Source organism: Carassius auratus, chromosome 22 (genome assembly GCF_003368295.1).
Source record: "Carassius auratus strain Wakin chromosome 22, ASM336829v1, whole genome shotgun sequence".
NCBI classification, from domain to species: domain Eukaryota; kingdom Metazoa; phylum Chordata; class Actinopteri; order Cypriniformes; family Cyprinidae; genus Carassius; species Carassius auratus.
Genome location: NC_039264.1, coordinates 17854133 through 17881969, shown reverse-complemented (window position 1 = coordinate 17881969; position 27837 = coordinate 17854133). Strand labels below are relative to the sequence as shown.

Below are 27837 nucleotides of genomic sequence, written 5' to 3'. Positions count from 1 at the left end.
GACCACCATTGTATCATTTATAGACAGTATCCCTAGTCTAGTCATGTTGGGTGTAAAGCCTACCATTTACTTTTACTAAGAGTAATTTAGTTTTTAATTTTTGTCATTGCAGTTACTTCTAATGAACCTGCGTTAGATACAGTATAGACTGTACAATTCTATATAAAACAATAGGGAATTTAACAAAAAAAATGATGTTCTTAATGTAAAATTGCTCCTATATTTTGGTCAATTCAAGACCAATTTATGCAGTTTTCTATTATTTATTTTAAAGAATTAAAATAGCAGTTTCATGTCTTGTATGTTCAACTGGTCAAGGTTGGGATAGGATTTAGAAAGTAATAAGTAATTAAACTTTCAGAGAGCGTAATTAGTATAGTAATTTAATTACACTGTTGAACATGAAATGAATTGCTAAATGTCATGATTTGTTAGAGTAACTTACACAACACTGTTCAGTTATGAAGAAGGTTTAAGTCTGAAAGAAAATGTGCTATTGAATGAGTATCTATAATTTCTCTATTTAGTATGTAATGTACTGCATAAAGAACATTAAAATACTAAGATACTTTTCTGTTGGTGAAATACATTAAATGGATTCAAAGAAAGAATGAAAGAAAAAACGTGAAAGGAGGCTTAATGATGAATGAACATTACTCAAGTGTTTATTCTAGCAGCTGCCTTGGCGCCCAATCTCTACCTCGACGGACTAAACTAAATTTACAGAAATAGGGGTAGCGTTACAGACAAAATGGATATGAAACTTATGTAAAAGCGAGGAACTCATTAATAATTTAATTATTAACATATCTACTTAAGGTATCTTGAAATACGACGTTTCTGCGCTCCAGTACTATTCCTTTAAACGTTTATAATAAACAATAATTATAAATCCCCCTAAAAAATCAAGTCGAATCGTCCGTTCGTCCCGCCTCTGTCGCCATTTTGACTGTTATGTCTGTTTCGTGCAGGGAGGGAAAATAAAATTTGATAGTCCAGAGGAGTAAATATCGGACAAATTCATCCGGTGTGCAGGCATATTGATCTTCTCTTAAACCCTTCTTCTCTCTGAGGAGGAGGGTGTTTAATTCGACTTCATTCGGCTGGTTTCTGAGAAGAGTTTTGCGCAGAAGCCGTCATGTACATTAAACAGGTATTAACGTAACTGAGATGCGACCCACGCGCTGTGTGTAGAATTGTGATTCATCTGCTGAAATATGCGATTCAGCCACTTATTTACATATCCTAACTGCCAGATGTGCACAAAAACGCATTTTCCTTAACCTCGAGCATGCTGGGTTGTACGTTTTTACGAGTAACGTTACTCTGCCTTCAATGAAGTTAGCATTAGCTTTAGCCTTACCTGTCAAAACATTGCAAGCAAGTTTATTCTGTAAAATGTATATTAATCAGTCACTACTGAAATGAATTGTTGCTTGCTGCTGCTGTTCAGATGCGAGCAAACTACGAGTATAAAATGAAGTTACAGCTGTTTCTTCTGTAAATAGTAACTCTGTTTGTTGATGATAACATGATGTGCTTTTTTATATACGTTACGCACATAAGTTATTGTTTACTTTTTTAGCACATTTGTATGAGACGCATTCTGCCAGGTTGTGTGACAAAATATTGACGGGTTGTGTGTTACATGTGTGTGTTCAGGTGATTATTCAGGGCTTTCGCAGTTACAGAGATCAGACTGTGGTGGACCCCTTCAGCTCCAAACACAACGTGATCGGTAAGACTGTCCCCCTCCTGCCACGGGACACCCTCATCAGAGCAGAAATAGGCTAGGGAAGATGGGTCAATCAATCAATGACAAAGATAAAATAACACATAAAATATGATATCAAATGTAATAGCGCACGTGCCATGAGTAATAAAAATAAACAAGCTCAGAATGGGTTCTGAAATGTTCAGAATCGTTGAAGAGAGAATCACGATTCATTGGAGAATTCTAATATATAATATGTATTTACAATGTATAAAATCAGACAGTATCACAGATTTGCCTTAGATATTTTATATTTTTTGTAATGTGTGTTGAAATATGTAGATTTTGTCACATCAATAATCATATATGACATGCAGGGAAATGATTTTAACATCCACCTTGTAACATAAATATAATACATTTAGAAGTTAAATTAAAAGAAAACTATAGTTGTAAATAATAATGCAATAAATACATTTTAAATACGTTTTAAAATGTATTAATGTTTTCACATTTCAATTTTCACAGTTGGAAGAAATGGATCAGGAAAGAGTAACTTCTTTTATGGTAAGTAAAATATATATATTTTTAATAAATACATTAATTTAATACACATCAAGACACTAAAGGTGCAGGTGCATATTCTGATGAGTGATTTTCTTGTTTTCCCCTTCAGCCATTCAGTTTGTGCTCAGTGATGAGTTCAGTCATCTTCGTCCAGAGCAGCGTCTGGCTCTGCTTCACGTCAGTCATTTGATTCTTTTATTATATATATATATATATATGTATATGTATATTTAAATTTATATATTTATATTTAAATTTTAAATATTGTACTTCAATAATTTAGGAAAACAACAACTAAGAACAAAAAACATTGTGTAATTTCTAGATTTTTACAACATTTATGTATTTTCCTTGATTCTTATTTTTAATTGTATATATATATATATATATATATATATTTAATTTATTAATTCTGTATATATATATATATATATGTATATATGTGTGTGTGTGTGTGTGTATATATATATATATATATATATATATATATATATATATATATATATATATATATATATATATATATATATAGTTTTCACTAACTCTGCTGAACTATGCACTTTGATGTTATTCTCAGGAAGGCACTGGTCCTCGAGTCATTTCAGCCTTTGTGGAAATTATATTCGACAACTCTGACAACCGGCTGCCGGTAAGAAACTGCTCCTAAATGTTGAGAAGCGCACTGAAGTAAAGACCGGCGAGTAACTTGAGCTCATTGCCCTCAGATTGATAAAGAGGAGGTGTCTCTGCGCCGCGTCATCGGAGCCAAGAAAGACCAGTACTTCCTGGACAAAAAGATGGTCACGTAAGTGTAGCTCTTGTGACAGATCAGAAGAGCGTTGAGCTCTCAGAGCTGGAGATGAATGAGTTGTGTTGTGTGTGCTTCAGGAAGAACGACGTGATGAACCTGTTAGAGAGCGCTGGCTTCTCCCGCAGCAACCCCTACTACATCGTCAAGCAGGGAAAGGTACAGGGGACACGTGATCAGTGGCTGTTTACAGATGTTAGCACTTAAAGGAATAATCATCGAAGAATGAACATTGTGGTCATTGACCTGCTTGAGTTTCTTTCTTCTGTTGAACAAAAAACGAGACGTTTTAAAGAATCCTGCTCTCTGAAGAGTTGACGGTAGCCATTGACTTCTATAATTCATTCTTCAGAATATCCTCTTTTGTGTTCAATAGAAGAACAAAACTCATACAGGTTTGGAAAACGTGGATGGTGGATTGTAGCAAACAACAGCATCTCTTTCATTACCGTTAATGCTCGTTTGCAAACAAGAGCGTGGCTCTTGGGGGTAAAGTGGTGCATCTGCTGTAAATGAGTTTTCTCTCTTTCTGACACTTGTTGTACTGTCTGAAACATGTAAATAGATCAATCAGATGGCAACGGCGCCTGACTCTCAGCGTCTGAAGCTGCTCAGAGAGGTGGCCGGCACCAGAGTCTACGACGAGCGCAAAGAGGAGAGTATCTCGCTCATGAAGGAAACAGGTAGAGCCTTCACTGACCTATTTCTGTTCAGAAGTGTCCTCATTAAAGTCAAAATGCCATTTATCATTTCCAATCGATCAAGTAAGAAAACTGGTTGTCCTTGTGTTGGTTTGTGAAACCGAATCGCTGGAGTAGATGTTTGCCTGTTGTTGTTTTCTGGTCTCAGAGGTTTGTGACGTGTGGTTTGTTCTTGTGTGTGTGTGTGTGTGTGTGTGTGTGTGTGTGTGCACAGAGGGCAAGCGAGAGAAGATTAATGAGCTGCTGAAGTACATCGAGGAGCGTCTGCACACTCTGGAGGATGAGAAAGAGGAGCTGGCTCAGTACCAGAAGTGGGACAAAATGAGAAGAGCTCTGGAGTACACCATCTACAACCAGGAGCTCAACGAGACGCGGGCCAAACTGGACGAGGTACACGCGTCAGTACACACGATCTGTTACACTGTAGGATGCTTCGCGGCCGATCATTTAAAGACGGTGTGATTCCCTCCTCTAGTTGTCCTCTAAGAGAGAGACCTGTGGGGACAAATCGAGACAACTGCGAGACGCTCAACAAGACGCTCGAGACAAAGTGGAGGTAAACTGAGCTCTTCACTGACTTCTTGTTCAAATGCGTTTGTATTAAAACTATATTCACCGAATGAAATCAAAGTCTAAATCCAGAGAAGCGCTTGTCGTCACAGTTGTAAACACGACGGATTTCTTCTTTCATGAATGGGTTTGGTTCTTCTACAAAGAAGCTTTACTTGAAGGGAAACATCTTTTCCTTTTAGATTACCATGCACTGATGAGTCGAGTTCAATAAGATCATTTATTATCAAAGAGATCAGCATTGATTTCAAGTTCACATTTCATCCAGTCAGTCTAAGAAATTGGCTCTACAAATTGAAAATAAAGTATAAAAATAGGAAGCCTGACTAAGAATCTGCCTTTGCACGTCATGAAACGGCTTATGTTGTGTGATCTCCGTGTCTCTGTAGGAAACTGAGCGTGTGGTGAGGGAGCTGAAGTCTCGAATCTCGGCCATGAAGGAGGAGAAGGAGCAGCTGAGCGCCGAGCGACAGGAGCAGATCAAACAGAGGACCAAACTGGAGCTCAAGGCCAAAGATCTGCAGGACGAGCTGGCAGGAAACAGCGAACAGAGGGTGCGACTCACACACACGCTACAGGCACACACACACACACACACACACACACACACACACACACACACACACACACACACACACACATCTCATAGTGCCATCTTGGAAAGGAGAAAGTTGCCTTTTTACACTACTGTTTATTAGATATATTTTTTTATGTTCACCCAGCACTCTTTGAAAATTAAAATGTACTTGTATTTTTTTTTGCAAGTAAAGGGGATTTACTATTAAAATTAAAACATGGAAGAAATATTATGTGACTGTTCCTTAAAAAAAAAAGTTTTATAAATTTTTCAACAGTAGTAGGATTTCACACATTCAATTGAATGATAGTAATATATTTCTGGCACAATGTCTTTAAGGTAAATATTTAAGTATAAATATTAAGGTTATTTTTATGTTGCTGTGAATACCTTTAAATTACTCTGTGTGTGTGTGTGTGTGTGTGTGTGTGTGTGTGTGTGTGTGTATATATATGTATGTGTGATTTTTGCTTTACTCCAATCAAACTGTAAAAAGCTCATGAAGTGCTAAACTCTATAACATGCACATTTTTTCTTCATTTATTTTTTCAATAAGATTGCATTTAAGCATAAACCCCATTCCCTCAAACGAATACTCACCTGCTTGCTTTTCTCCATTGCTGTTGCAGCAGAAACAAAGCGGTGCCTGAATTGACACAAGCAAACACAAGGGTGTGATCCACATGCTCACAAATGCAAACACACTCCTAAAAGCCCACTAACAGCCAGAGAGCTGCAGGAGATGCTGGCGGGCTCTAGTGAACAGAGGGTCCGCAGTGTCTCCGTCTGCGTCACCATCCACACACACTCACTGCAGCCCGGGCTCGGAGCCAGACGCAAACACACACACAACGCTTGTGTGTCCCTGTATGTGTCAAATGCACACTTTCGCTTGGCTTCGAGCGGGATTAGCCCCACCTGGCCAAGTGTGTGTGTGTGTGTGTGTGTGTGGAGAGGCAGAAGTGCGTCATTTGCCCGTAGATTGGTGAATGTGAATGCAGGTTTGCTCGGATGGAGATCCCCTTTGTTTCTGCTCATGACGCTGAGGCTACACACCTGTTTGTGTGCGGTCTATTCTTCTCCATTTAAATATGAACACCTCCTTACGCGTTTATGCTAAATGTGTTTAGGCTTTCTATAAAAAGAGGCGAGACTCAAGAATTGATGTGGCTGTTTGTGATTCAGTCCTCTGTCCCCTCTGGCTTCCTGTCCAACAGAAACGACTGCTCAAAGAGCGCCAGAAGCTTCTGGAGAAGATCGAGGAAAAACAGAAGGAGCTGCAGGAAACAGAACCCAAATTTAACGCTGTGAAAGAACGAGAGGAGCGAGGAATCTCCCGGTAAACTCTTTGAGGTGTTGAAACGGCCCATGAAGTGCTACTATACTGTACTTGCTATTGAAACAGGAAGCTGGGGTGGGACTTTTTTTTACGTCACAGTCCCCCAAAACCTATAATTAGCTTATTGCTACCCCTACTGTCTTATACGTAATGTTTGCAGTATGTTTAGTTCTGGAGTCATCTGTTTGTTTGTGAATTGTTCAGGCTGGCTCAAGCCACACAGGAGCGGACAGACCTGTACGCCAAACAGGGCCGAGGCAGTCAGTTCACCTCTAAAGAAGAGAGGGACAAGTGGATCAAGAAAGAGCTGAAGTCTCTGGATCAAGCCATCAACGACAAGAAACGGCAGATCGCTGCCATCCACAAAGATCTGGAGGACACCGAGGCCAATAAAGAGAGAAACCTGGAGCAGTACACTGTAAGATTTGGCGATGTTAAAACTCATCGTGGTACTGAACAGCTGATACTTAACTTTTGCCAGTTTTATGAGAAGCATTTATTCTTTAAAGGAATAGATAACCCAAAAATTAGAAATTGATGACAAAAAAAATGTACTCACCCTCTGCCCATATATAATATAGATGAGTTTGTTTCTTCATCAGATTTGGAGAAATGTAGCATTCCATCATTTGCTAATCAATGGATGCTCTGCAGTGAATGGGTGCCGTCAGAATGAGAGTCCAAACAGCTGATAGAAACATCTCAATAATCCACACCACTCCAGTCCATCAATTAACGTCTTGAAAAGTGAAAATTAGTGTGTTTTAAGAAACCAATCCATCAAGATGCTTTTAACTTCAAACCATTGCTTTTGATAGATAATTGGTCTATAATCCAAAATATTAGCTTTCTCCAGTGACAAAGTCATCTGAATCAGGAGAGAAATATTATAGGAGTAAATCAAACACAGCTTACATGGAAAACAGTCCAAAACGGCTCTCAAAGGAATGACTTTCAAATTCTGATCAGAAGCAACATTTTAAAGTTAAAACACCTTGATGGTTTTGATTCTTACAGTCTTCTAGACATCTTAGAGATAGCTTTTCACTTCAAATGATGTTAATTGCTGAACTGGAGTGGTGTAAATTACTTGTGATGTCTTTATCAGCTGTTTGGACTCTGATTCTGACGGCACCCATTCACTGCAGAGGATCTGTGGATGAACCAATGATATAAAACTACGTTTCTCCAAATCTGTTCTGATGAAGAAACAAACTCATGAGTTAAACTTAATCATAAAATGAACTTTGGGTGAACCATTCCTTTAAGATGTTTCTGAACCTTTCAACATTTCTTCCCAACTTTGATTCCGGCCGCAGAAACTGGACCAGGACTTGAGTGAGGTGAAGACTCGAGTGGAAGAGCTGGACAAGAAGTACTACGAGGTGAAGAACCGAAAAGATGAACTTCAGAGCGAGAGAAAGTAAGCACCATGGGAAAAATATCTGGCTTCGGTCCACTTTTCCAACGTCCCACCCTTTCTTATTTCCTGTAAGAACCGTTCCCCTCCTCACCTGGCGTCTTGGTTATTAATAATCCAGGAGCCATAGGTTTCACAGCACGCTGAGCTATAGAATAGGGTGTCCTGCTGACCCCAGGCCTGATGGGTGTGTGCGTGTGCCTCCTCCTGCAGCTACCTGTGGAGAGAGGAGAACGCAGAGCAGCAGGCGCTGGCAGCCAAACGAGAAGAGCTGGAGAAGAAACAACAGCTACTGAGAGCAGCCACCGGGAAGGTTAGCCACCGAAACAGACCTGTGTGCTCCCCACACGTCTGTCAGTGTCACTGCTCTCACTGTGGACAGATAATCGGTGCATTACTGGTATTATTGGTGTTCAATACGGGAAATGTAATGTTCTGTTACGTCAGAACAGGGCTACATTATTTCCGTTAGCATAGTTTTTTTTTTGCACCGTTTAGCCAAAACGTGTGACTGCATATTAATGACTAATAACAATGATGATGATAGTAGTAATACTAGTGATAGGTATTGTCATTATTTAAATTATTAGTAGCACTAAATAAACAAAACTAAATATAAAGTACAAATGTAATATTTCCCTGTAAAACATTAGTGTAAATTGGACAAATTAGTACTTAAAAAACAAACAAACTGGAAGCCTTTCAAGTGTAATTAATCGACAACAGCCGATTTATTTGAACTTCTCATTAAAAATGTGGTTTCGCTCCCAGAAAATGCACATTATTAGCAACTGAAATTTAGAGCAGATGTAGAAGGACATTAATTTGTAGCAGAATTTACTTAATTACTATTTACTACTTTTGTTTGTTTATTTTGAACCGAACCAGAAACTGAAAATGCTTGTGTGTAAATGAACACAGTACCACGCTTTACTCTTAATATGCAGTGCTTATTTTAATTGAATTAAATCACAGCTTTTGAGATTTGATGATCACACTGAGCCATGTCACGATTCAGATTTTACCGAGAGTTCATGATAAGTAACCAGTGAGTATGTGTTTAAAAGCGTGTAAGAAAGCCGCCCACACTGGTTCAACTGTGCATCGGCTGAAACTAAGCTCAACTTGGCCGCTGGACGGTTTCTCACGGACTGAGTCAGTCACTAATTATAGCAGCGCTCCCAAATGACACAAATATACATCAGTCGGTATAGATGAAGCGGGATCCTGGCTTCAAATGAAAGTAGCTTTTGAAAGGCAGTGTTTTTCTCTTCCTCCAGGCTATTTTGAACGGCATCGACAGCATTAATAAAGTACTGGAGCATTTCCGGCGGAAGGGCATCAACCAGCACGTCATCAACGGGTACCACGGCATCATCATGAACAACTTCGATTGTGAACCTGCCTTCTACACCTGTGTGGAGGTGACCGCCGGCACCAGGTCGGACACACAGGCTGTTATCAAAGTTTACTGCTTCATGTGGATCTGAGAGTAATGGTGCTGTGTGTGTGTGTGTGTGTGTGTGTGTGTTCAGGCTGTTTTACCACATCGTAGAAACGGATGAAGTGAGCACCAAGATTCTGATGGAGTTTAATAAGATGAACTTGCCCGGGGAGGTCACCTTCCTGCCCCTCAGCAAACTGGACGTCAGGGACACCGCTTACCCCGAGACGAACGTGAGCTCACACCACTGACGTGACATTTAAAGTGTAAATCGGTGAACATGACCTCTGATTCCTTCTCTGCGTTCGCTGCAGGACGCAATCCCCATGATCAGCAAGCTCCGTTACAGCCCGAACTTCGACAAGGCCTTCAAGCACGTGTTCGGGAAGACGCTGATCTGCCGCAGCATGGAGGTGTCCACCCAGCTGGCTCGAGCTTTCACCATGGACTGCATCACACTGGAGGGTAAACCCACGCCGTCTCACGTGTGTGTGCACCTCTTCTGCACGGACTGGATGATTTCTTAAACCCTCGTTTTGGTGTATCAGGTGATCAGGTGAGTCATCGGGGCGCTCTGACCGGTGGCTACTACGACACGCGTAAGTCCCGTCTGGAGCTGCAGAAGGACATGAGGAAGGCCGAGGAGGAGCTCGGAGAACTGGAGGCCAAGCTCAACGAGAACCTGCGGCGAAATATTGAACATATCCTCCTCGTACACGCCTCAATCAAGTTGATTGTTGAGTCCTAATCATGTGTGTCTTATCGTATCGGCCGAGCTGACACAAGGTCATAGAGGATCAGCGAGTGAGTCAGCTAGTTATTAACGTGTGTGGCTCATTCCCTGTGAGTCATTCAGAGCTAATACCATGACGTAATCATTTTATACAGGCCGAATAAGTGTTTAACAGACTGTGTTTGTACAGTTGAGAAAAAGGGATTTAGTATGATCGGATTAGTATGATGTTTCAAAAAGCAGCATTGTTGTTAAAAAACACTATTAAGAGTTGTCAATTGAAATAAAGCTGAAATAAAATACAAATAATTGGATTAAAAACAACATTTTAAATTAAAAATGTTGTATTGGCAGCTCACTGAAAACAAAACCTTAAACTTTAAATAACTTAAAAACTCATGAATAAAAGCTCATTAACGTTAATAAATGCTATAATACCATTATAATAATACTACAGAAATAAGAGATAATCAGGAAGGGGGTTGTTGTCTTGTCCTTAACTCGTGCTCCACGTATCAATAACGAGATTGATCAGCTGATGAATCAGATGCAGCAGATCGAGACCCAGCAGAGGAAGTTCAAGGCGTCCAGAGACAGTATACTGTCTGAGATGAAGATGCTGAAGGAGAAGAGACAGCAGTCAGAGAAGACCTTCATGCCCAAGGTAACTCCGTAATACCACAACTGCTATTATTTACTATCAACCCTCTACATTGTGAGTAAATCACTCGCATATGTGACTAGATCTTCATTCTGGCGACTAAATTATGTCTAATGTTAGCCAATGGCTGATAAATTCTCAGATTTTACTCACCAGTGTGTGAGTTGGAGGCTAAGTTTAGCACAGATATACTATTTTCACTTGCGAGCTGTGCTTTTTTCCTCAATGGATGTGCAGCGCACCTGTGTTTAATGTACCATGAACTCGAGTGTTAAGATGCACAAATTGCAGTCGCTAGAGAGAGAGAGATAGAGAGAGAGAGAGAGAGAATTGACGTGCTACATTTAAACAATAATTTTCCTGTCAATATAACAGCATTAGCTAACAGCAATGGAAGTCTTTAGCTTTTAAGAACAGCTGGGTTTCCCGGTAGTGGGTGGAGTTAATCTCATTGGCTGGCGCTCACCTATTATTGTTCCTGTTTTGATTTCAGCAAATCAGTTCAAGCGAACACACACAACCTGATTAATATTCATGAATCCAGCAGCTCATTAATCCTTAGTAATCCTTACTGTTTTTTTTAGTTCTTATTAGTAGGAATCGTATTCCTATTATCTCATCAGTATTTTTGTAGGGGTCTTCCCAATTTTTTTTTTTTTTTTTTATCATATACAGAAACACTAAATGACCAAAAAAAGCTCCACCACCAGTCCAGTTAAAATGTTCAGTTCAAACGACTAATAAGTATTCAAACATGGTTATCAAGATTACTTCTAATTACTAAAGTTGTATTCTTAAATGATACTTGATTATTATAAAGCTTGACTGACTGGCGAGTAAACTAAAATAAGTGTCCGTAGAGGGTTGCCTATCATTTTATCTGTGAACCGAATCTTTAAATGGGTTTCTGTGTGGCGTCTCCCCCCCAGCAACGCAGTCTTCAGAGTCTGGAGGCCAGTCTGCACGCCATGGAGAGCACGCGGGAGTCTCTGAAGGCAGAGCTGGGGACAGACCTGCTCTCTCAGCTCAGTTTAGAGGACCAGCGCCGCGTGGACGACCTCAACGACGAGATCAGACAGCTGCAGCAGGTTCAACAACACCATTACAGACTGACCTCATATACAGTGCTTCAATTTATTAGACCACCCCCAGCACCCAGTTTTGTTGTTATTCAATTGTTGCAAATGCACTGTTGTACAAGACAGGCCAAACCGTGCTTTTTTTGAATCCCCTGTTAGTCAGTCTGAAGCTCTATTTAGGTTTATCTGAGAATTAGCCCCGAAGCCACAGCTGCAGCTCTTTCCCACCTCCGGCCCGACACACGACACACACAGCAAACAATTGATAAGCTACTTTAAATGTTGTATAACCGGCCCACATCATTAGCCTTTGTTATTTTCGTATGGACTTCAATTTGGTTTGCTAATTTGTCTGCTTTTGTACTCTCAGACGGGGCTTAGCATTGAAGCATATGCATATGAGTTTCATTTATTCCCTTAGATGCGGCCAAAAGCCACATGTTCTGTTTTGAGTCTAAAATTGGCTTTATAATAAGCGATTAAACCCGAACACGTGGCTTTAGCCCTCTGAGATGTTTGTTTTTCACATGTTTGTAGGACAACAGACAGCTGCTGAATGAGAGGATCAAGCTGGAGGGAATCATGACCAGAGTAGAGACGTACCTCAACGAAAACCTGCGCAAACGTCTCGACCAAGTCGAGCAGGTCAAGAGAACCGTTTTCTCTTTCACCAATAAAACTTCTGTGAAACACAATGCCTTGTAGTACTTTAATAAAGTGTGTGTTTGTAGGAATTGAATGAACTGAGAGAAACCGAAGGAGGAACCGTCCTCACAGCCACCACGTCAGAGTTAGACGGCATTAATAAACGCATAAAAGACACTCTGGCTCGATCTGAGGGTGAGGGAAGATTAATGGTCTATATATATAAAGCCCTACTTTTGTGGGTCTGCATTTAGTTTCTCATCTCGATTTCCAGATTTGGACTCCCTCATCGATAAGACGGAGGTGGAAATAAAGGACCACCAGAAGAGTATGGAGCGCTGGAAGAACATCGAGAAGGAGCAGAACGAAGCCATCAACCACGACACGAAGGAGCTGGAGAAGATGACCAACAGACAGGGCATGCTGCTGAAGAAGAAAGAGGAATGCATGAAGAAGATCCGCGAGCTGGGCTCCCTGCCGCAGGAGGCCTTCGAGAAGTACCAGACGCTCACGCTCAAACAGGTACAGCAGCACCTTTTTTTTACCCTGGAGTGTGAAGTTATTCTTCCTCTTTAGTTAAAGTTCACGGTGAGGTTCTGTATACGTTTCTGTGACTCATTTAGAGTGATATTAACCCGCATTTTCCTTCTCGCTCAGAAAATAGCTAGTCGCAAATGAGGTCATGAACAAGTCTTGTGTAATCCAGTGAGGAGCGACCTCTTGCCTCCTCCTCCTCGTCTTGGGCTCACGTCTGGCTTTAGTTTTCCCTCTCGTCCCCCTCCAGTCTCGCAGCCCTCCCACCTTGGCTCTCATATTCGTCGTCTTAGTTGATCTTCCTCAAGTCAGGGGCTCTGTTGTGTGTCAGGCCTCCTACACAGAGGTGACTCATTCTTCATTACCCCGTCCCCGCGCTCTTGTGTTTTCACCCTCTCTTGGTGAACTCGAGGGCCTGGAGTTGAGGAGGGAGGTTTTTGAATCGTGCCATTTCTGGACTTTTCTCTTGCAGGTTCAGAAGTGGGATTTATGGCGTTGCGTGCATTTGGGTGTAAAAGAAATTGACACGTTTTTGTAGTTTGCAAAATGATAATTTGGAGCCGATCCCAAACTGCGTTAAGTTACTGTTACTAAGTTGACATGGTGATAAAAAAGAAGAGGTTAATGAAAACTCTATATATGAGTTGTTTTTGCATTCATTTGCAAACACCCCCTAGAAATTTCCCCCCGAGAAACTTTTGCATTTGTTTGCTGATTTTTTTTTTTTACCTTTGGTCAGTAAATTGTCATATTCCCCTAGAAAAAAAAAAAAAAAAAAACGATTTACTTGTTGTAAAATTTAACATTTGCTTGCAAAATTTTGTTCCCCTGAAAACCTATACATATATACCTAATACATGTGCAGACATTTCATATTCTCTCAGGAACTACAAGTTTAAACTATTTTTTTTTTCATTTGCAAAATCTTCTTCTCCCTAGAAATCTTGCATATGTTTAAACATTTTGCTCACACGTTTTTTAAACTTCCCTGACACCTTTGCATTTACTAGTTGTCTCTCTTATCCTTCTCACAAAATGTTTGCATTTGTTTAGTTCAGTTTTCCACATGAAACATTGCACAAACTTGCATTAACATTCAAAATATTCTCTTACTCTCGAATAAAAACATGCAAACACACAGAATTGTCATGTTCCTTCAGAAATCTTGTCAAGTTAAGCAGTTTTTTTTCCCATTTGCTTGCAGGATTTTTGTATTTTGCCTAAAAACCTTTCTATCCACTCGTAAAATTCTCATAAAAATACCCCGAAAAGCTTTGTGTTCACTCTATCTTTTAATTTTTACTCTTTGCATCACTCACAAACTTTTTTCCACTACCCCAAGAAACGTATAAACTCACAACATATTTAAATTCCTCTGAAAACCTAAGCACTTGCATACAAAGTGTTATCTCTACCTCGAGAAGCTTTGTGTGCTTTCGCTAAATGTATTTGCTCAGAAAATGTTCCTTCAGAAACTGCATTTGGAGCTGCTTCTGAAAGCAAAGAAATTATTAAGACAACACAAATGCATTTGAGTAGAAGTTTTTCATTTTCTATCACCATGTCCTCTGAGAGGCTTCATACCACTTCATTGGTTACGTGTTGATTTACCTGTAAGTATTCTGTGTGTAGTTGTTCAGGAAGCTGGAGCAGTGTAACACAGAGCTGAAGAAGTACAGCCATGTGAATAAAAAAGCCCTGGACCAGTTCGTCAACTTCTCCGAGCAGAAAGAGAAGTTGATTAAGAGACAGGAAGAGCTGGAGAGAGGCTACAAATCCATCATGGAGCTCATGAACGTCTTGGAGCTGCGCAAATACGAGGCCATCCAGCTCACCTTCAAACAGGTACCACTACAAGACACACCTTTATATTTCAATATACCAGTATGTGTTTTATTTTTACATCTCTAATAAAAAATAAGCATTGTCCGTTTTTTCTTTTTTTACTAACAAAAAAAAAAAAACTTCATAAAACGAATAAAATACCGTTTTAAAGTTTCTAATCTTGACACAGACAAAATGTTTTGTTTCCAATAAAAAAAGTTTAGTTATTTTTTAAGTCTGCTAACTGTTTTTGATACAGCAGACTCAAAACAAGTTTGTTTTGCAACATTTTTACATAACGGTTTATTTTTTGTTCATCAAACAAAACAATGTTTTTCACTGTGTTTTCACTACAGTTTATTTTATTTTCACTACAAGCAAAATGTTTTTTTGTTTTTTCGTTCGTTTTGTTTTTTGCTCCAAACAAGGTTTTGGTTTTGTTTTTTTCAGAATGTTTAGTTTTCAAAACAAACATTTAGTTCTTCAGGGTCAATTTTTTTTTCCCCATGTTAAAAATATTTTTTAAAGGACTCTCTACCACAGTAAGCAGAAACATGTCGTCTGGTCCCAGTTAAGCATCCTGCTCCGTCTCTACAGGTGTCGAAGAATTTCAGCGAGGTGTTTCAGAAGCTGGTGCCCGGCGGTAAAGCCACTCTGGTGATGAAGAAGGGCGACACTGAGGGTAATCAGTCTCAGGACGAGGGCGAGGGAGCGGACAGTGAGAGGGGCTCCTCCTCCCAGAGCAGTGTGCCCAGTGTAGACCAGTTCACTGGAGTGGGCATCAGGGTGAGGAGACGATGCAGAATCAGGTGTTTCGTCTGCAGTTATTGCTGCTGATAACTGACCAGCCGTGTGTGTGTGTGTGTGTGTGTCAGGTGTCGTTCACAGGTAAACAGGGCGAGATGAGAGAGATGCAGCAGCTCTCTGGGGGTCAGAAGTCTCTGGTGGCTCTGGCTCTCATCTTTGCCATCCAGAAATGTGACCCTGCTCCTTTCTACCTGTTTGATGAAATCGACCAGGCTCTAGACGCCCAGCACAGAAAAGCAGTGTCAGGTACCATCAGCCAGTAAAGTGTTGACCTCAGAGATGTCCAGCATTTCAGCACTGAAAGTCCCTTCAGTAGAGGAAAAAAAGTAAACCGCTACTCCACCAGAACAGCTAACTGAAGGAAAAACTGTGTATATATTGTACAGTTTTGTGTTTACCTTTTTTTTTTTTTTAAGTTTCTGATGTCCCCATTTTTTTCCTTCTTCACTTAATGTTTTTTTTTTCTTTTTTTTTCACATTTTCTTTTCATATTTTTATTCTATCACAAATCTTTTTAAGTTTCCGTTTTTTTTTTTGTTGGTTTTATTTTTTCCACAGTGTTTCTAACTACAAAATGTTTTGTTTTCACTACAATAAAAAAATATATATATTTTTACTACAAACAAAATGTTGCCTTTTCCTCTACAAACAAGTTTTTTTTTTTTCATTTAAACAATAATATATATATTTATATAGTTCTATATTGTTGCTTTTGGTGGTTGCAAGCTTCTGCTTTAGTTCTATTAGTATTTATTATTTTTTTGGGTGTATCAGTGTGTTGTTTTGTCTTTCAGACATGATCGTGGAGCTGGCAGGACATGCTCAGTTCATCACCACGACCTTCAGACCCGAGCTTCTGGAGTCAGCCGATAAGTTTTACGGCGTCAAATTCAGAAACAAGGTAACAGGCAACATTAGCACTCTGATGTGCCAAGTAATTAGCAGATGCAAATGAGTCTTGTGCGCAGAAACTGAACTATAAATGGAAGTCTTGTCAAGTTGAAGCTGCAGAGATGAGGTCCCCAGACTAACTCTGTGTGTGTGTGTGTGTGTGTGTGTGTGTGTTAGGTGAGTCACATCGACGTGATCTCAGCAGAGCAGGCGAAGGACTTTGTGGAGGACGACACCACTCACGGCTAACAGAAACAATGCACCTGTATCACTCGTGTTCCCCGTCTCAGCTGGTGTGTTTCCTCCTAAAGCCCAGTTGGAATGAATGCAACGTTTCTTTCTTGTATTCTGAACAGGATTTACTGACTAATTGTGCTTTTACAGTTATTTTATATTTCCTCTTTGTTAGTTCTCCTATATATAAACACTGAACACGTTTTCCAGTGTCTTGATGAAACGTGCCCTGCTTTACACCTGCACCGGCCCGAGTTATTTAAAGTTGAGGAAGTCAAGTCGCTCCGTTTCAGAGTTGAGCTTCATTAGGGGAACGTGTGCAGTGTCCGAGACTGAATACACAGCTAGGTGTATGTTAAAGAGCTGCGGTCGTCCTCAATACTCTAAACCAGCACCAGCTGTTCCTTCATACTCCCTTTTTTTAAGCGATCTACAAGAGCGGCTCGTTTTGTAGGTTTCCCGAAGCCTAAATGTTTTTTTTTATCATTGTTTTGTTGGTTTCATTGTGATTTATAGTCTCTTAATGTGTCTTCTGTTACCCCCCAAAATAATAAAATAACCCTGGTCTTTATCAACATGCACTGGTTTCTTGCCTCTAGAGGGCGCTGTGACACACACTTTACTGTTTTAATGCTATTACGTCATTATGTGCTTGTGCTACGCGTTGAAGAAAAAACAAATCAAGACTTGGACGATGCTTTTGGCTCAGGCAAGTAAGTACATTTTATGTATAAATATTTATAAAAATATAAGATTATTTTTGTGAAGTTCTATAATTGGTGTACTATATTTTAATCAATTTTATTTATTTTTATACAATTTTATATATTTTTTTATATCTGCTTTTGTAGGTGTTTTTTTTTTTTTTTTTTTTTTTGAGAAGCTCCTATAACATAAATCTCAAGGTAAGATGTCAATCCTGAGCATATCATTTAAACGTTAACTATATAAAATATGAAAACAGTTTAGCATTTCTCCTTCATAATGCTTCTGTCATTGTTTTCCATCCCAGAGTCAGTCAACCCTGAGCTCATGCAGATTTGAGTTGCGTGTGGAGATCAGGCTTTGGAAACCATCACGCTTGTCTGTTTTAGGTTTGTAGTCATTCTGTTAAAGGTGAGTCAAGTTCACTGAAACCTTGAGGGGAAAGTGGATCCTCTTTCCATTTGCCAACAACACAAATGCAATTTTATCTGCTCAGCTGATGGCTAAAGCGGTCCAAGGGTCCTTTGGGCCTGTCCATCTCTCTTCTCATAACTGCTCATGCGCCTCTCTCAGCCAGAGCCGCTCTCTAGCAACTGAGATAATCATCAGAAGAAACCACCCCATAATCACGGCGAGGCCTCGATAAACCTCGCATAAATCTGTCCCTGCTTTACAGTCGCTCAGCCCACAAGTTAATTTGTTGTCTTGACAGGTGCCGTGTCAAACCGATAAGCACTAGGTCTTCCCGTGTGCCCTTGACTCGGTCTGTCTGTGTGAACGGTGTTAGGGTCCCATTAAACTTGTCAGTTTTGTGAGCAGTGGCCTGCTGGGAGAACAGATGCTGCTGTCTCAATGGCTCTTTAAGTCACTTTACTGCCACGGGATGACTGTTACGCGACATTCAGCTGTCCGTACGATCACAGTCTTTTCTGGGGCGTTTGGATAAAAATATAAGAAAACTTTTGACTGTTTGTAATGCATGCATGTTCTGTTTTGAGTTTCGGCAAAGATTATATGGAAACGCTACTGTTATTATTTTATACGTACTTTATTTATACCCTAGTGAAAAATTCGTTTTCAAAAATGTACTAGTATTTAATGCAAAGTATACTATAAATGCATTTACATATTTATGTACTTATTAAAAATAGCCTGCAGTTGTACTTTTTGAATACTATGTAATTTTGTACTTTATTGTGCAGAGGTTCAACTAAAGATATACTGAAATATATTTGTGCATTCATCTGTGCAAGGATACTTTAGGTACACTTTAAATATCTTGCTTTTACAGGCCAATATTATTAAAATATTACACAATCCTCCTTAAATAGTGACATTAAAACACATTTTAGGCTTCATTTTAAGAAATGTGCAAGTGATTCTTCAAATAAAGTTTAATTATAAGTTTTATGTCAGTAAGGGCGATATTTCAGTAAATGTTAATAGATTATTATAGAATATAATAGAACTATACTTGGTATGAAATAAATGTATTTTAAATACATCACTTTTTTACTGGGGTAAGTATGCTTGCATTTTCATTCGCAGGTTTTTTTTCTCCTAAAGGAAAAGTGAGTTTTCTTAACAGACAAACAGTTTAAATAGTTATTAAAGGATTGCTTTAAAAATTAAAAATAAAATTCGATAAGCTAGTATTTAATTTATTTATATACAATCAAAATAATCTATACATTTTATTTTCCTAATTTTATTAGGGAAAAACATGAGCAGCGTGAAAATGCCACAATGACAGTTGTAATGATTATTTAATCAACAACAAAAAATTATATGAAATATTCACAAATTAAATTGGGAAATAATTTAGGTTGATTTTATGATTGATTTTGATATTTATTATAATTTAAGAATTATATAATAAAAAAAAGTTTTAAAATTAACCATTTTCATGCACTGCTCCACTTCTCATTGTGGTTCTCTCTGTGTGTGTGTGTGTGTGTGTGTGTGTGTATTTATTTTATTATTATTTTAAACATGCTTTTTTAAAAAAAGGTCCCAAATCACCCTGTGACCACTCATTTAAAAATGCCCCTTTTTTAATAAAACTTTTTCATGTGCTTGCTTTGTGGAAGTAAGAGCCGAACACAAAATTAAAGCATCTCGTGTAGCAGAATCCACCAACAATACTATAATATACGTATTGCAAGTACAAAGGGGCAGTTTTATTATTTATGTAACTTCCTCTCTGGTTATTATACCAAGAAACTGCAAAAAGCAGAAGTTAAACAAGCTTCAGTGTTATTTGCATAATTTGTTTTCAGATGTCGCATTTACTGGCTTGACTTGATCCTTCGACTGATCCTTTGAATTTGACCCAGCAACCACGAGCTCCACATATATCCACTCGCCGAGGCGTCATTGTGTCATTGCCATTCCATTTATACTCGTGTAAACCATCACAGTGCCTCAGCCCTGAGCGAAAAGGCATTTACAACCTGCCCTTTTGAGTGGGAACTGCATTCGTTCCTTTTTTTAAAGCAGTTTTATGAGCTCAAATATAGGACCTGCCAATCACACCTCACCGGCCTCCAACTGAAGCTGAGATTTCACTCTGGACTTGATGTTGTAATATATGCATACTTTACTGCAGACCATTATTGCGTTCCCGATGAGTGACTGTTGAGCGTTTACATCCAGCGTGGCATAAACATTGGGTCGTTTGGGGCGAGTTCTAGTGAATGGCATCCGCAGCTGTGGCCCAGGCTTTTTCAGAACAGCTATGTGGTGCAAAGGGGCGACGTCATGACTTAGCACAGGTCTAATGAGCGCCGGTGCTAATTTGAACAGCTGGCTGGGTGTTGCTCTCTGCCCTTTTTAGAAAATAAAGACTTTACACGAACAACACGGTCCAAAAATGAATATGCATGCATCGCAGGAGATTCTCACTTTTTCCATTGAAAGTCAGGATTGTGTCCAACACCTTTAAACTAATGCGTTGTTTAAAAACGGTTTTTGATTTCTGCAATAAAATAGCTCCATTTACTCGCTAAAGGCCAATTTCACAGCTAGCAGTTGATTTATTTGAAATACAATTAAATTAGGTTTATTTCAGTTATTTTATCATGGATTTTAATATGTTCATTGCCATTTGAAAAAGTAAAGTTTCAGAAAGTCAAAGAAGATTTATGTGGATTTATGTGCGGCTCCACCTGTCGTCGTGGTTTCTGAAGGTTTTCTGTGTGCAGTTGTCCTGCTAATGTGGGACATTTTGTTCAGTGCCTGTAGTTTTAGTGTCAGTCATTCCCTGAACCGGATCTGCCCTCCTGCCGGTCAGGAATACTGCGGGATTGTGAGAGTCACACGTGTCTGCAGGGGGTTAGTGAGAGTGTTGAACTGATCTTCTGCATTTGCTGTTGATCATTTTAACAGCCAGAAAGAGTGAAATTACTATTCAGTCTGTAGTTTAATTTATCTATTATTCTGTTATCTATCATGAGTTCTGTTGCTCTGTTTATCTGGCAGTAGATTCATCTATAGTTTGTTCTGTGTTATCATGCTATCTATTTTTCTACCTCTAAATCTGTTTATCATTCTTTTGTTTGATCTCTTGTTCAAACAAATATATATTAGGGCCGGGACTTTATCGTGTTAATTGAGATTAATTAATTACACAAAAAATAACGCGTTAACTAAGATTAATTAATTACAGAAAAAAAATTCCGCATTTTTAATAAATTTTTTTTTGCACCGCGGAATGTTTCTCACAGGATGAGTTTCGGCGGACCGATTATACTGGAGCACCAACTAGCGTTCGCATATCACCGCAGCAGCACATCGAGCCTCAAGTATCACCTCAACTCAAAACATATAGCAGCTAGCGTGGACTTTACACTTTATGTTGAACTATGTATTATTTTGTTGGTGCAACAGTTTATGTTGAACTCTTTATTGTTTTGGCCAAGGTTGTTGAGAGTTGGACTTGAGTATGTTATGGCCTCTGAAGCAACAGAGAGATGTTTTCTAATAGTCAGTGTTTCCAATGTTCTGAATGTAATTGACAGTTTTGTGTTTTACTTAAAAAACACTTTACAGAAGGTTCCAGCACCTATAAGCTTCCTGAATTTCTGAAATGTACTATTTCAAAATTATTTCTAAATAAGCTATTGCTACATTTCATGGCAAAAATTGCACTGGTCTGCTAGACTTGGTTGAACAAAAATAAACAATATTTTTTTGCTTAAGCTTATGTATTCAGTCATTATTCAATGGTATACTATAAATCCATGTGAAAAAAATTACTTCTCACTGTTCTCGGGTCAAATATTTATCTGCGATTAAAATGCGATTAATTTCGATTAATTAATTACAAAGCCTCTAATTAATTAGATTAATTTTTTTAATCGAGTCCCGGCCGACTCGATTTAGTTTGGTTCAAAAATGCAATAAATCCATTTGGATAAATTTGAGTAAAAATCTGAAACTTTGACATAGAATCTTTAGATTATAATAACATAAAAAATTCAAATCCAGGTTTTGATTTTCAAAGAATTATAATAATGATAATTTAAAAAAAATTCCAAAAAGCAATAAATCCATGATACTTTTTTTTTTTTTTTCTCAAAATGCAATAAATCCATTGAATCGATATGTAAGCTATTGTTCATATTGAAACGGGTCAAAATACACAGCATAGTAAGTTGATCCAAATAAAACAGTCTCTGAACTTGAAATACATCCATCAGTCATCACAAAATGAATTCAACGGGTCATCTTGTTAATGCTATAAATTAATTACAGCAATAAAATAAAATTTCATCAAGAACATGAACAATAATATCACATTATGCCACAGAAATTCCGAAATGGTTTTTCCCTTCAACTTCCAAAAGTGCATTCATCTTTGACATGCTACATTCATTTAGTTGACTAGTGCTATGTGCTGTATTAACAAAAACAAAAAACACTGACAAATCTAATGAACGTTGTATAGCTTGTCACTGATCTATGATTCTGTGTTTTAAATGCATCTGAATAATTTCCAAGTGAAAGCACGTGATGGAGATTTACCGGTACTATTAATCACAAAGCTGATGAGTTGCGAACGACAATCGCATGCGATTTATTATGCTACCCTTGTTTGTTGATCACAAAGTAGATGAGGAAAACTAGGATGCCGGGTGTATTCAAAGCGCAGCCATTCCGGTCTAGAGTGCGTGGAATGGTGCGCTGTGATTGGTTGTTAATGTTTATCACAGCACGTGGAATGGTGCGCTGTGATTGGTTGAGCAGATATATTGTGTTCTGCAAAAATGGGAAACTGCCATTTGTTGCGGTTTGGAAAAAGGGAGAAAACATGACCTAATAACTCTACGAATATTGCATTTTGCGTAAAATGTAAAATTCATTTTTCAATACCGACCAGAAACAATACTGATTTTTTTTTAATGGCATTTATCGTGTTTTGTGTTTGTTTGGTAGTGAGTATTAGTTGTTTAGTTGAGGTTATGTGGATTTCAGGTTTTAACGTTTTCAAGACTTCCCAAAGTCTGTTATCCAGGCTGATCTTATTTACACATCTTGGTTTCATTGAGAAGAAATCCGTCCCAGTGTTTTGAGTCGAATGAGACCCAAACACAAAATCCTTCCACCGGCATCCAGATCTCCAGTAAATCATTGTTTCTGGGACTCTTCGTCAGCAGTAATGTTCCAGATCTTTACAGTGCAAGAATCCAAGGCTTAACACATAGATGTGCAGCAGGGGCCCCGTTGTTCCCCACAAAATGTTAATGGCCGGAAATATTAATAATCTTGTGCATGGGGCTCTGGCCTTTGATGATCTGTTGACGAAACTGATCCGGCAGTTTTGAGTGACTGGCTAATGGCATTCCTCACACTTGCTCTATCATTGGCTGGAGAGAGAATGAAAGTGTACGGCAGCCCTTGGGGACTCCCAAATGGTCAAGTGCCTTTAACGTCCCTGCTTCATCCCAGCTTTACTACCAGCCCCTTTGAGCACCCTTTTTTATCCACACTTTTTTTAGCCGTTTGAGTGTCTGGCAGACGCTCAGTGAGAGGGCGCGAGTGGGCTAACTTTCATTACTGCTACTGATCCCAGAGTCACCGGAGGCCGATCCAAAACAACACTGCTCAACAGAAAGACTGGACCTCCATTGGGATTCAGTGCAGATAAACCTCCTGTGACTCTCGGGAAGCAACTCGTTGGATTTTCTTGTGGGTAGAAAGTTTTTTTTCTACCATGAAGCAAACTTGGGACAAGGGAGTTTTTGAGAACGGCCAGTCGAACATTCCAGGGAATGTTGGGAAAGCTTCCGCGGAACACCTCCAGAGGTAGGTAATGTGCTGCTGTGGGAGAAGTAGTTTGTGTTGCGTGGAGATGTATGAAAAATCAATTTGTTCGCAAGCTTTTCGCCACAGTATTAGTGGATAAATCATGCTTAAGTAGCAAGTACAGTACAAGACAGAAACTCTTCTAAAATGCTTTGTCGCATAGTTCTTCTCAAGACACTCCAGGATGATGGATGGGTTTGATGAGTGTACTTGGAGTTCTTTGCCAAAGTGTAATTCCACTGTGATTCTGAGATGTATTATTGTAGACAAATATCTTTAACATAAACACTTATCATCCCTTTTGCTTATCCCATCATGCTTTCTGTCCTGTTACAAAAGTAAATATTTGACCTATGTATTTAAGGTACTTTTAATATCAGTTTCTTTATTGAAACTTTTTTGTATTACAAATGTTTTTTTTTTTTTTTTTTTTTTTTTTATAACACACTGGTTTTGATTCTATTTCAAAAGTAATACTGAATGTATTCACTTGGATCTAGTAAAAACAAAAAAAATGTGTTGAGTTAGCAGGACCAATAAAAAGGTGGAATATATATATATATATATATATATATATATATATATATATATATATATATATATATATATATATATATATATATATATATATATATATATCTCAAGAAGATTGTTGCATGCAATTATTAAAGATAATCAACAATCCTTGCTAATAATTCTGTAATAGATAATTGTATTTTTGGTAGTGGATCTGGTCAAACTTTTAAAAGCTAGTAGTTAATGCCACTGTTAAATACTGAAGTAGAAAAATATATATAAATCAAAAGCAAACAATAATAAGATTGTTACAGATTATTAATATTAACATTCCTTATGGACATCTTATGGCTTAAGTAATTTTTTGACAATTATTTTAAAACTGACCTTTAAGTCATACAAATTGTTGAGAAGTGTTCAAATTAATTTAGCAATAAGTTCACTGGTAACTTAAATTTTTCACAAGATAAAATCTAATAAACAAGTTATTAATGAAAAAAATAAATAAAAAAAATGCATCAAATAAACTCATAATCCACCACAGTATGAGTAAATATTTAATGCATGCACTTAAACATTAAAAACATACTTTCAACTAAAAAGTTAATGTTGTAGAAGGTAAGATATGACAACAGAGCTATCCCTTACATTGATTTGACAAGTTGAATCAGTTATGAAGAAGAAAACAAAGAAAGTTTAAATAACAATTACCATGGGTCTCCACAGACAGACAGCACATGCGTGTCATGTATGTGGTCCCATGAATGTCTTTAGCAGATGTTAGTGGTGACAAACTGCTATTTGCCTGTAACAGATAAATGGCACACGGCGTGATAAGTGCTGATGTGAGTTTAAGTGATGACCACATTCCTGCAACATGCCTCTCTATGAAATCACTTAGCACTGGTCAAAGTATCACACTAACCATGCGTAAACATTGTTTACACTTCATTTAGATTTTGGTATTAAGCAGTCTTGCAATGAAGATGGTTGCATAGGCAATAAAAGATATTGTAAATATCCTGCATATTCAAGTGTACATCATTTGAGGGACTTGCATAAAATTTGAAGTTCTATGTAACTTGCTTGAGTATTGGCAAACAAAATTAGACTTTACATGGCAGTATTATGTAGTCTTGAGTGGAAACCCCCCCTGTAGGGTTACTAGCGGTTGATGTATAGAATCACGCGACTCTTCCGTGTGTGTTACTGACAGAAATATGGACGCCAGTTTTGTTCCTAAAAAGGTGTCCGTTTATGGACATGCCGTCCTCTGAGTCTATTTTAACCCATTAACATTAACACTTTCTGTGAGCATATGAAAGGTGTTGCATTTAACCATTGTGCATTTCATATTCATTTTTTGTGTGTGTATATATTTAAATATTCTTTAAAATGCAGTATATTTATTCTGGCTTTGCAAAATAAAGAATTAGCAGACTTTATTCCAGTCTTTATTGTTACATGTTTCATAAATCATTCTAATATTTGAATACTTTTTTTAATTATTTTTTTTATTTGTCCTTGGTAATAGGGTTTAACTGATATTTTAAATATTCATGTATTCACACAATATAATATGTGTTGTTTTGAGAAAATAAATCTGAGAGAATTGATGCATTTAAAATTTTAGATGTACATTTTCATTTACTTTCACCAAACAAACATTAGCATTGTGTGAGATGAAAATGATTTGATTGGAAATATGGTTTTATTGGTAATGAATTTAAAATATATTTTATTATTATTTTTATTATTATTATTTTTCCTTCTGCGTTTAGCAAGTTCTGTGTTTCTGTAAACATTTTCAATCAAAAATAATCCTGCAGTAGCAAGTCAATGTTTTCACGGGATTCTTTTTTAACGTGACTGTTACAATTTTGTGACATTGCTTGAAAAGTCTCCGTCATGCTTATTAAGTCAGCTTAATTATTTAACAGCAGTGTCCAGGTTGGCTCCTGCATTAAACGCTGCAGTGCATTAAACCCTCAGCTGGCCGCGTGAAGCTTTTCACAGCCAGAGAAAGGTCGTGGGCTATGACAGTGCGGTGAAAGATGGGGTATTTCTGATGGATTGTTTTTAAATAGTGCAGTGGACCGCAGCATTAGGATTGGTATTGTCAGGATGCATGAGGACTGTTGTGTTGGCCTTTTTCCTCTCGTCCGTCGTACTGTATCGCTCCCTCTCTTTTCCCATATATCCCTCCTCAGCTGCTCTCTCTATATCACGCCAGCCCGACCCAAAGGGGGAAGTTGCCCCATATCCCCAGGAACATGAGGGCTGATGGGAGTCCCAGACGCCATTCTGGGTTACAGCGCTTCTGAGTTTCCCATATACTGGTGTAAACTGTTGTGTGAATATGCCCCTGGAAAGGTACTTTGTTCATTTTTATTGTAGCATTTCACTTTTTTCTATAGCAATCTTTGTTGCTGGTGCTGTTTGAACATTAAACAGTTGGATCTAGATGTTTCTATAGAGGGTAAAAGGTTTTAAACGTGTTTCTTTGTGAAGGCCTGAACGCCGTGATGACCTTGGCTCTTCATAGCATGCGTGTTTGCTGGTATTACCAGGGATGCTTAAATCACAGCTGGGAAATATGTTGTGAATGCCTTTGTCCCTTCAGCTCTTAAGACTACCGGCTATTCGGTTGCCTTTTGTGGTTCGCTTCATGTGTGTGCGGTTATGAAGCCGTATGGTAACACAATGCTGCATGGAAACACTTGTGTTTTGAGCTGTTTGATGTGTAGATGTGGCGGCAGAGGCCTGTAAAGGTCTTAAATGGCAGGAAAGAGTTGAATGCATGTACTAAAGGCGGTCACTATGAGAATTTAAAGCAAGAAATGTTCCGGTCCCTCTTTATTTTAAGGTCAAATTCTCTGCTTTAACAAGCCATAAACTATGACTTTTGCCACAGTAAACTCCTTATTTGCTGCTTATTAATAGTTAGTAGGTAGTAAAGTTTTGGTATTGGGTATGTAGAATATGGGAATGCAGAATATGTGCTTTATAAGTACTAATAAACGGTCTATGTTAATAATAGTCATAAGCAACTAGTTCATAGTGAGATTTGGTCCCTATACTAACGTGTTACCTGTGTTCCTTTTGTTGGTCCTACAGCTACAAATAAAGTCTTATTAAATCCCTTTAAATGTGAAAAATATGCACAGATCAGGGCTGCATTTGCCAAAATCATTGTAAACCTAAATTGATTTTAGCTCCATAGGTTTCAATGGGTCTACTATGTGCTTAAACTTACTATGCTTTTGGGAAACACAGCCTTTTACTTACAGGAAGTAAACTGGGAGAGAGATTGGGAAAGGTCCTCGAGTTGGAATTCAAGGACGGGATGCCCATAGTAACTAGTGTGTTATAAAAGATAAGTCTGTTTACTCCAGCAGCCATATTTGCAACGCCTCCAGGAAGCTCAGATAAGACCAAGTCCAATCTAAATGAATAGGGGAAAAATAAAATCTCAAAACTGCTTGCGGAACTAGCAGTTAAATTACATTTTTCATATCGGCAACAAAATCTGAAATGAACTTTCCATGAATGTTGTTTTGTATACTCAAGTAGTGTTAAAAACTAGTATTTTTTTCTAGTTAGACCAGCCAATAAGCTTTTGCAGTTATTACGCGCTTAAGACGGCGCATGTTTATTGGCTGGTCTAGTCTCGTCTTTCTTGTATCTTTTTGTTATATCTTATATTAATATCTTCTAGATATTGTGCAACGCTTTATAGATGTTGAGAATAATTTCCAATGA

At 38.3% G+C, this 27837-nt stretch overlaps 2 protein-coding genes across 3 annotated transcripts in view; both read left to right on the top strand.

The window, feature by feature from the left end:
* The first annotated feature begins 937 nt into the window (after window positions 1-937).
* Window positions 938-17123, top strand: LOC113039867 (structural maintenance of chromosomes protein 3). The gene is made up of 29 exons (XM_026197998.1): window positions 938-1153; window positions 1663-1738; window positions 2243-2281; window positions 2391-2458; window positions 2859-2930; window positions 3007-3086; window positions 3170-3248; window positions 3655-3772; window positions 4005-4180; window positions 4266-4346; window positions 4750-4914; window positions 6155-6276; window positions 6481-6694; window positions 7596-7699; window positions 7910-8009; window positions 8977-9137; window positions 9232-9373; window positions 9455-9605; window positions 9689-9841; window positions 10386-10537; window positions 11464-11622; window positions 12151-12258; window positions 12345-12453; window positions 12533-12780; window positions 14425-14637; window positions 15214-15402; window positions 15492-15669; window positions 16218-16324; window positions 16492-17123. The coding sequence occupies exons 1-29, from the start codon at window positions 1139-1141 to the stop codon at window positions 16561-16563; spliced, it is 3651 nt and encodes a 1216-aa protein (XP_026053783.1). The 5' UTR covers window positions 938-1138; the 3' UTR covers window positions 16564-17123.
* Window positions 17124-22728: 5605 nt separating this feature from the next.
* Window positions 22729-27837, top strand: part of rbm20 (RNA binding motif protein 20) — a 58228-nt gene continuing 53119 nt past the window's right edge. Inside the window, exon 1 of one of the 2 annotated variants that reach the window (XM_026197999.1) lies at window positions 22729-23559. In XM_026197999.1, the coding sequence (XP_026053784.1) occupies window positions 23468-23559 (92 nt within the window). In that variant the 5' untranslated portion in view covers window positions 22729-23467. The remainder of the gene's footprint in view (window positions 23560-27837) is intronic. The other variant, XM_026198000.1, reaches the window with a different exon arrangement.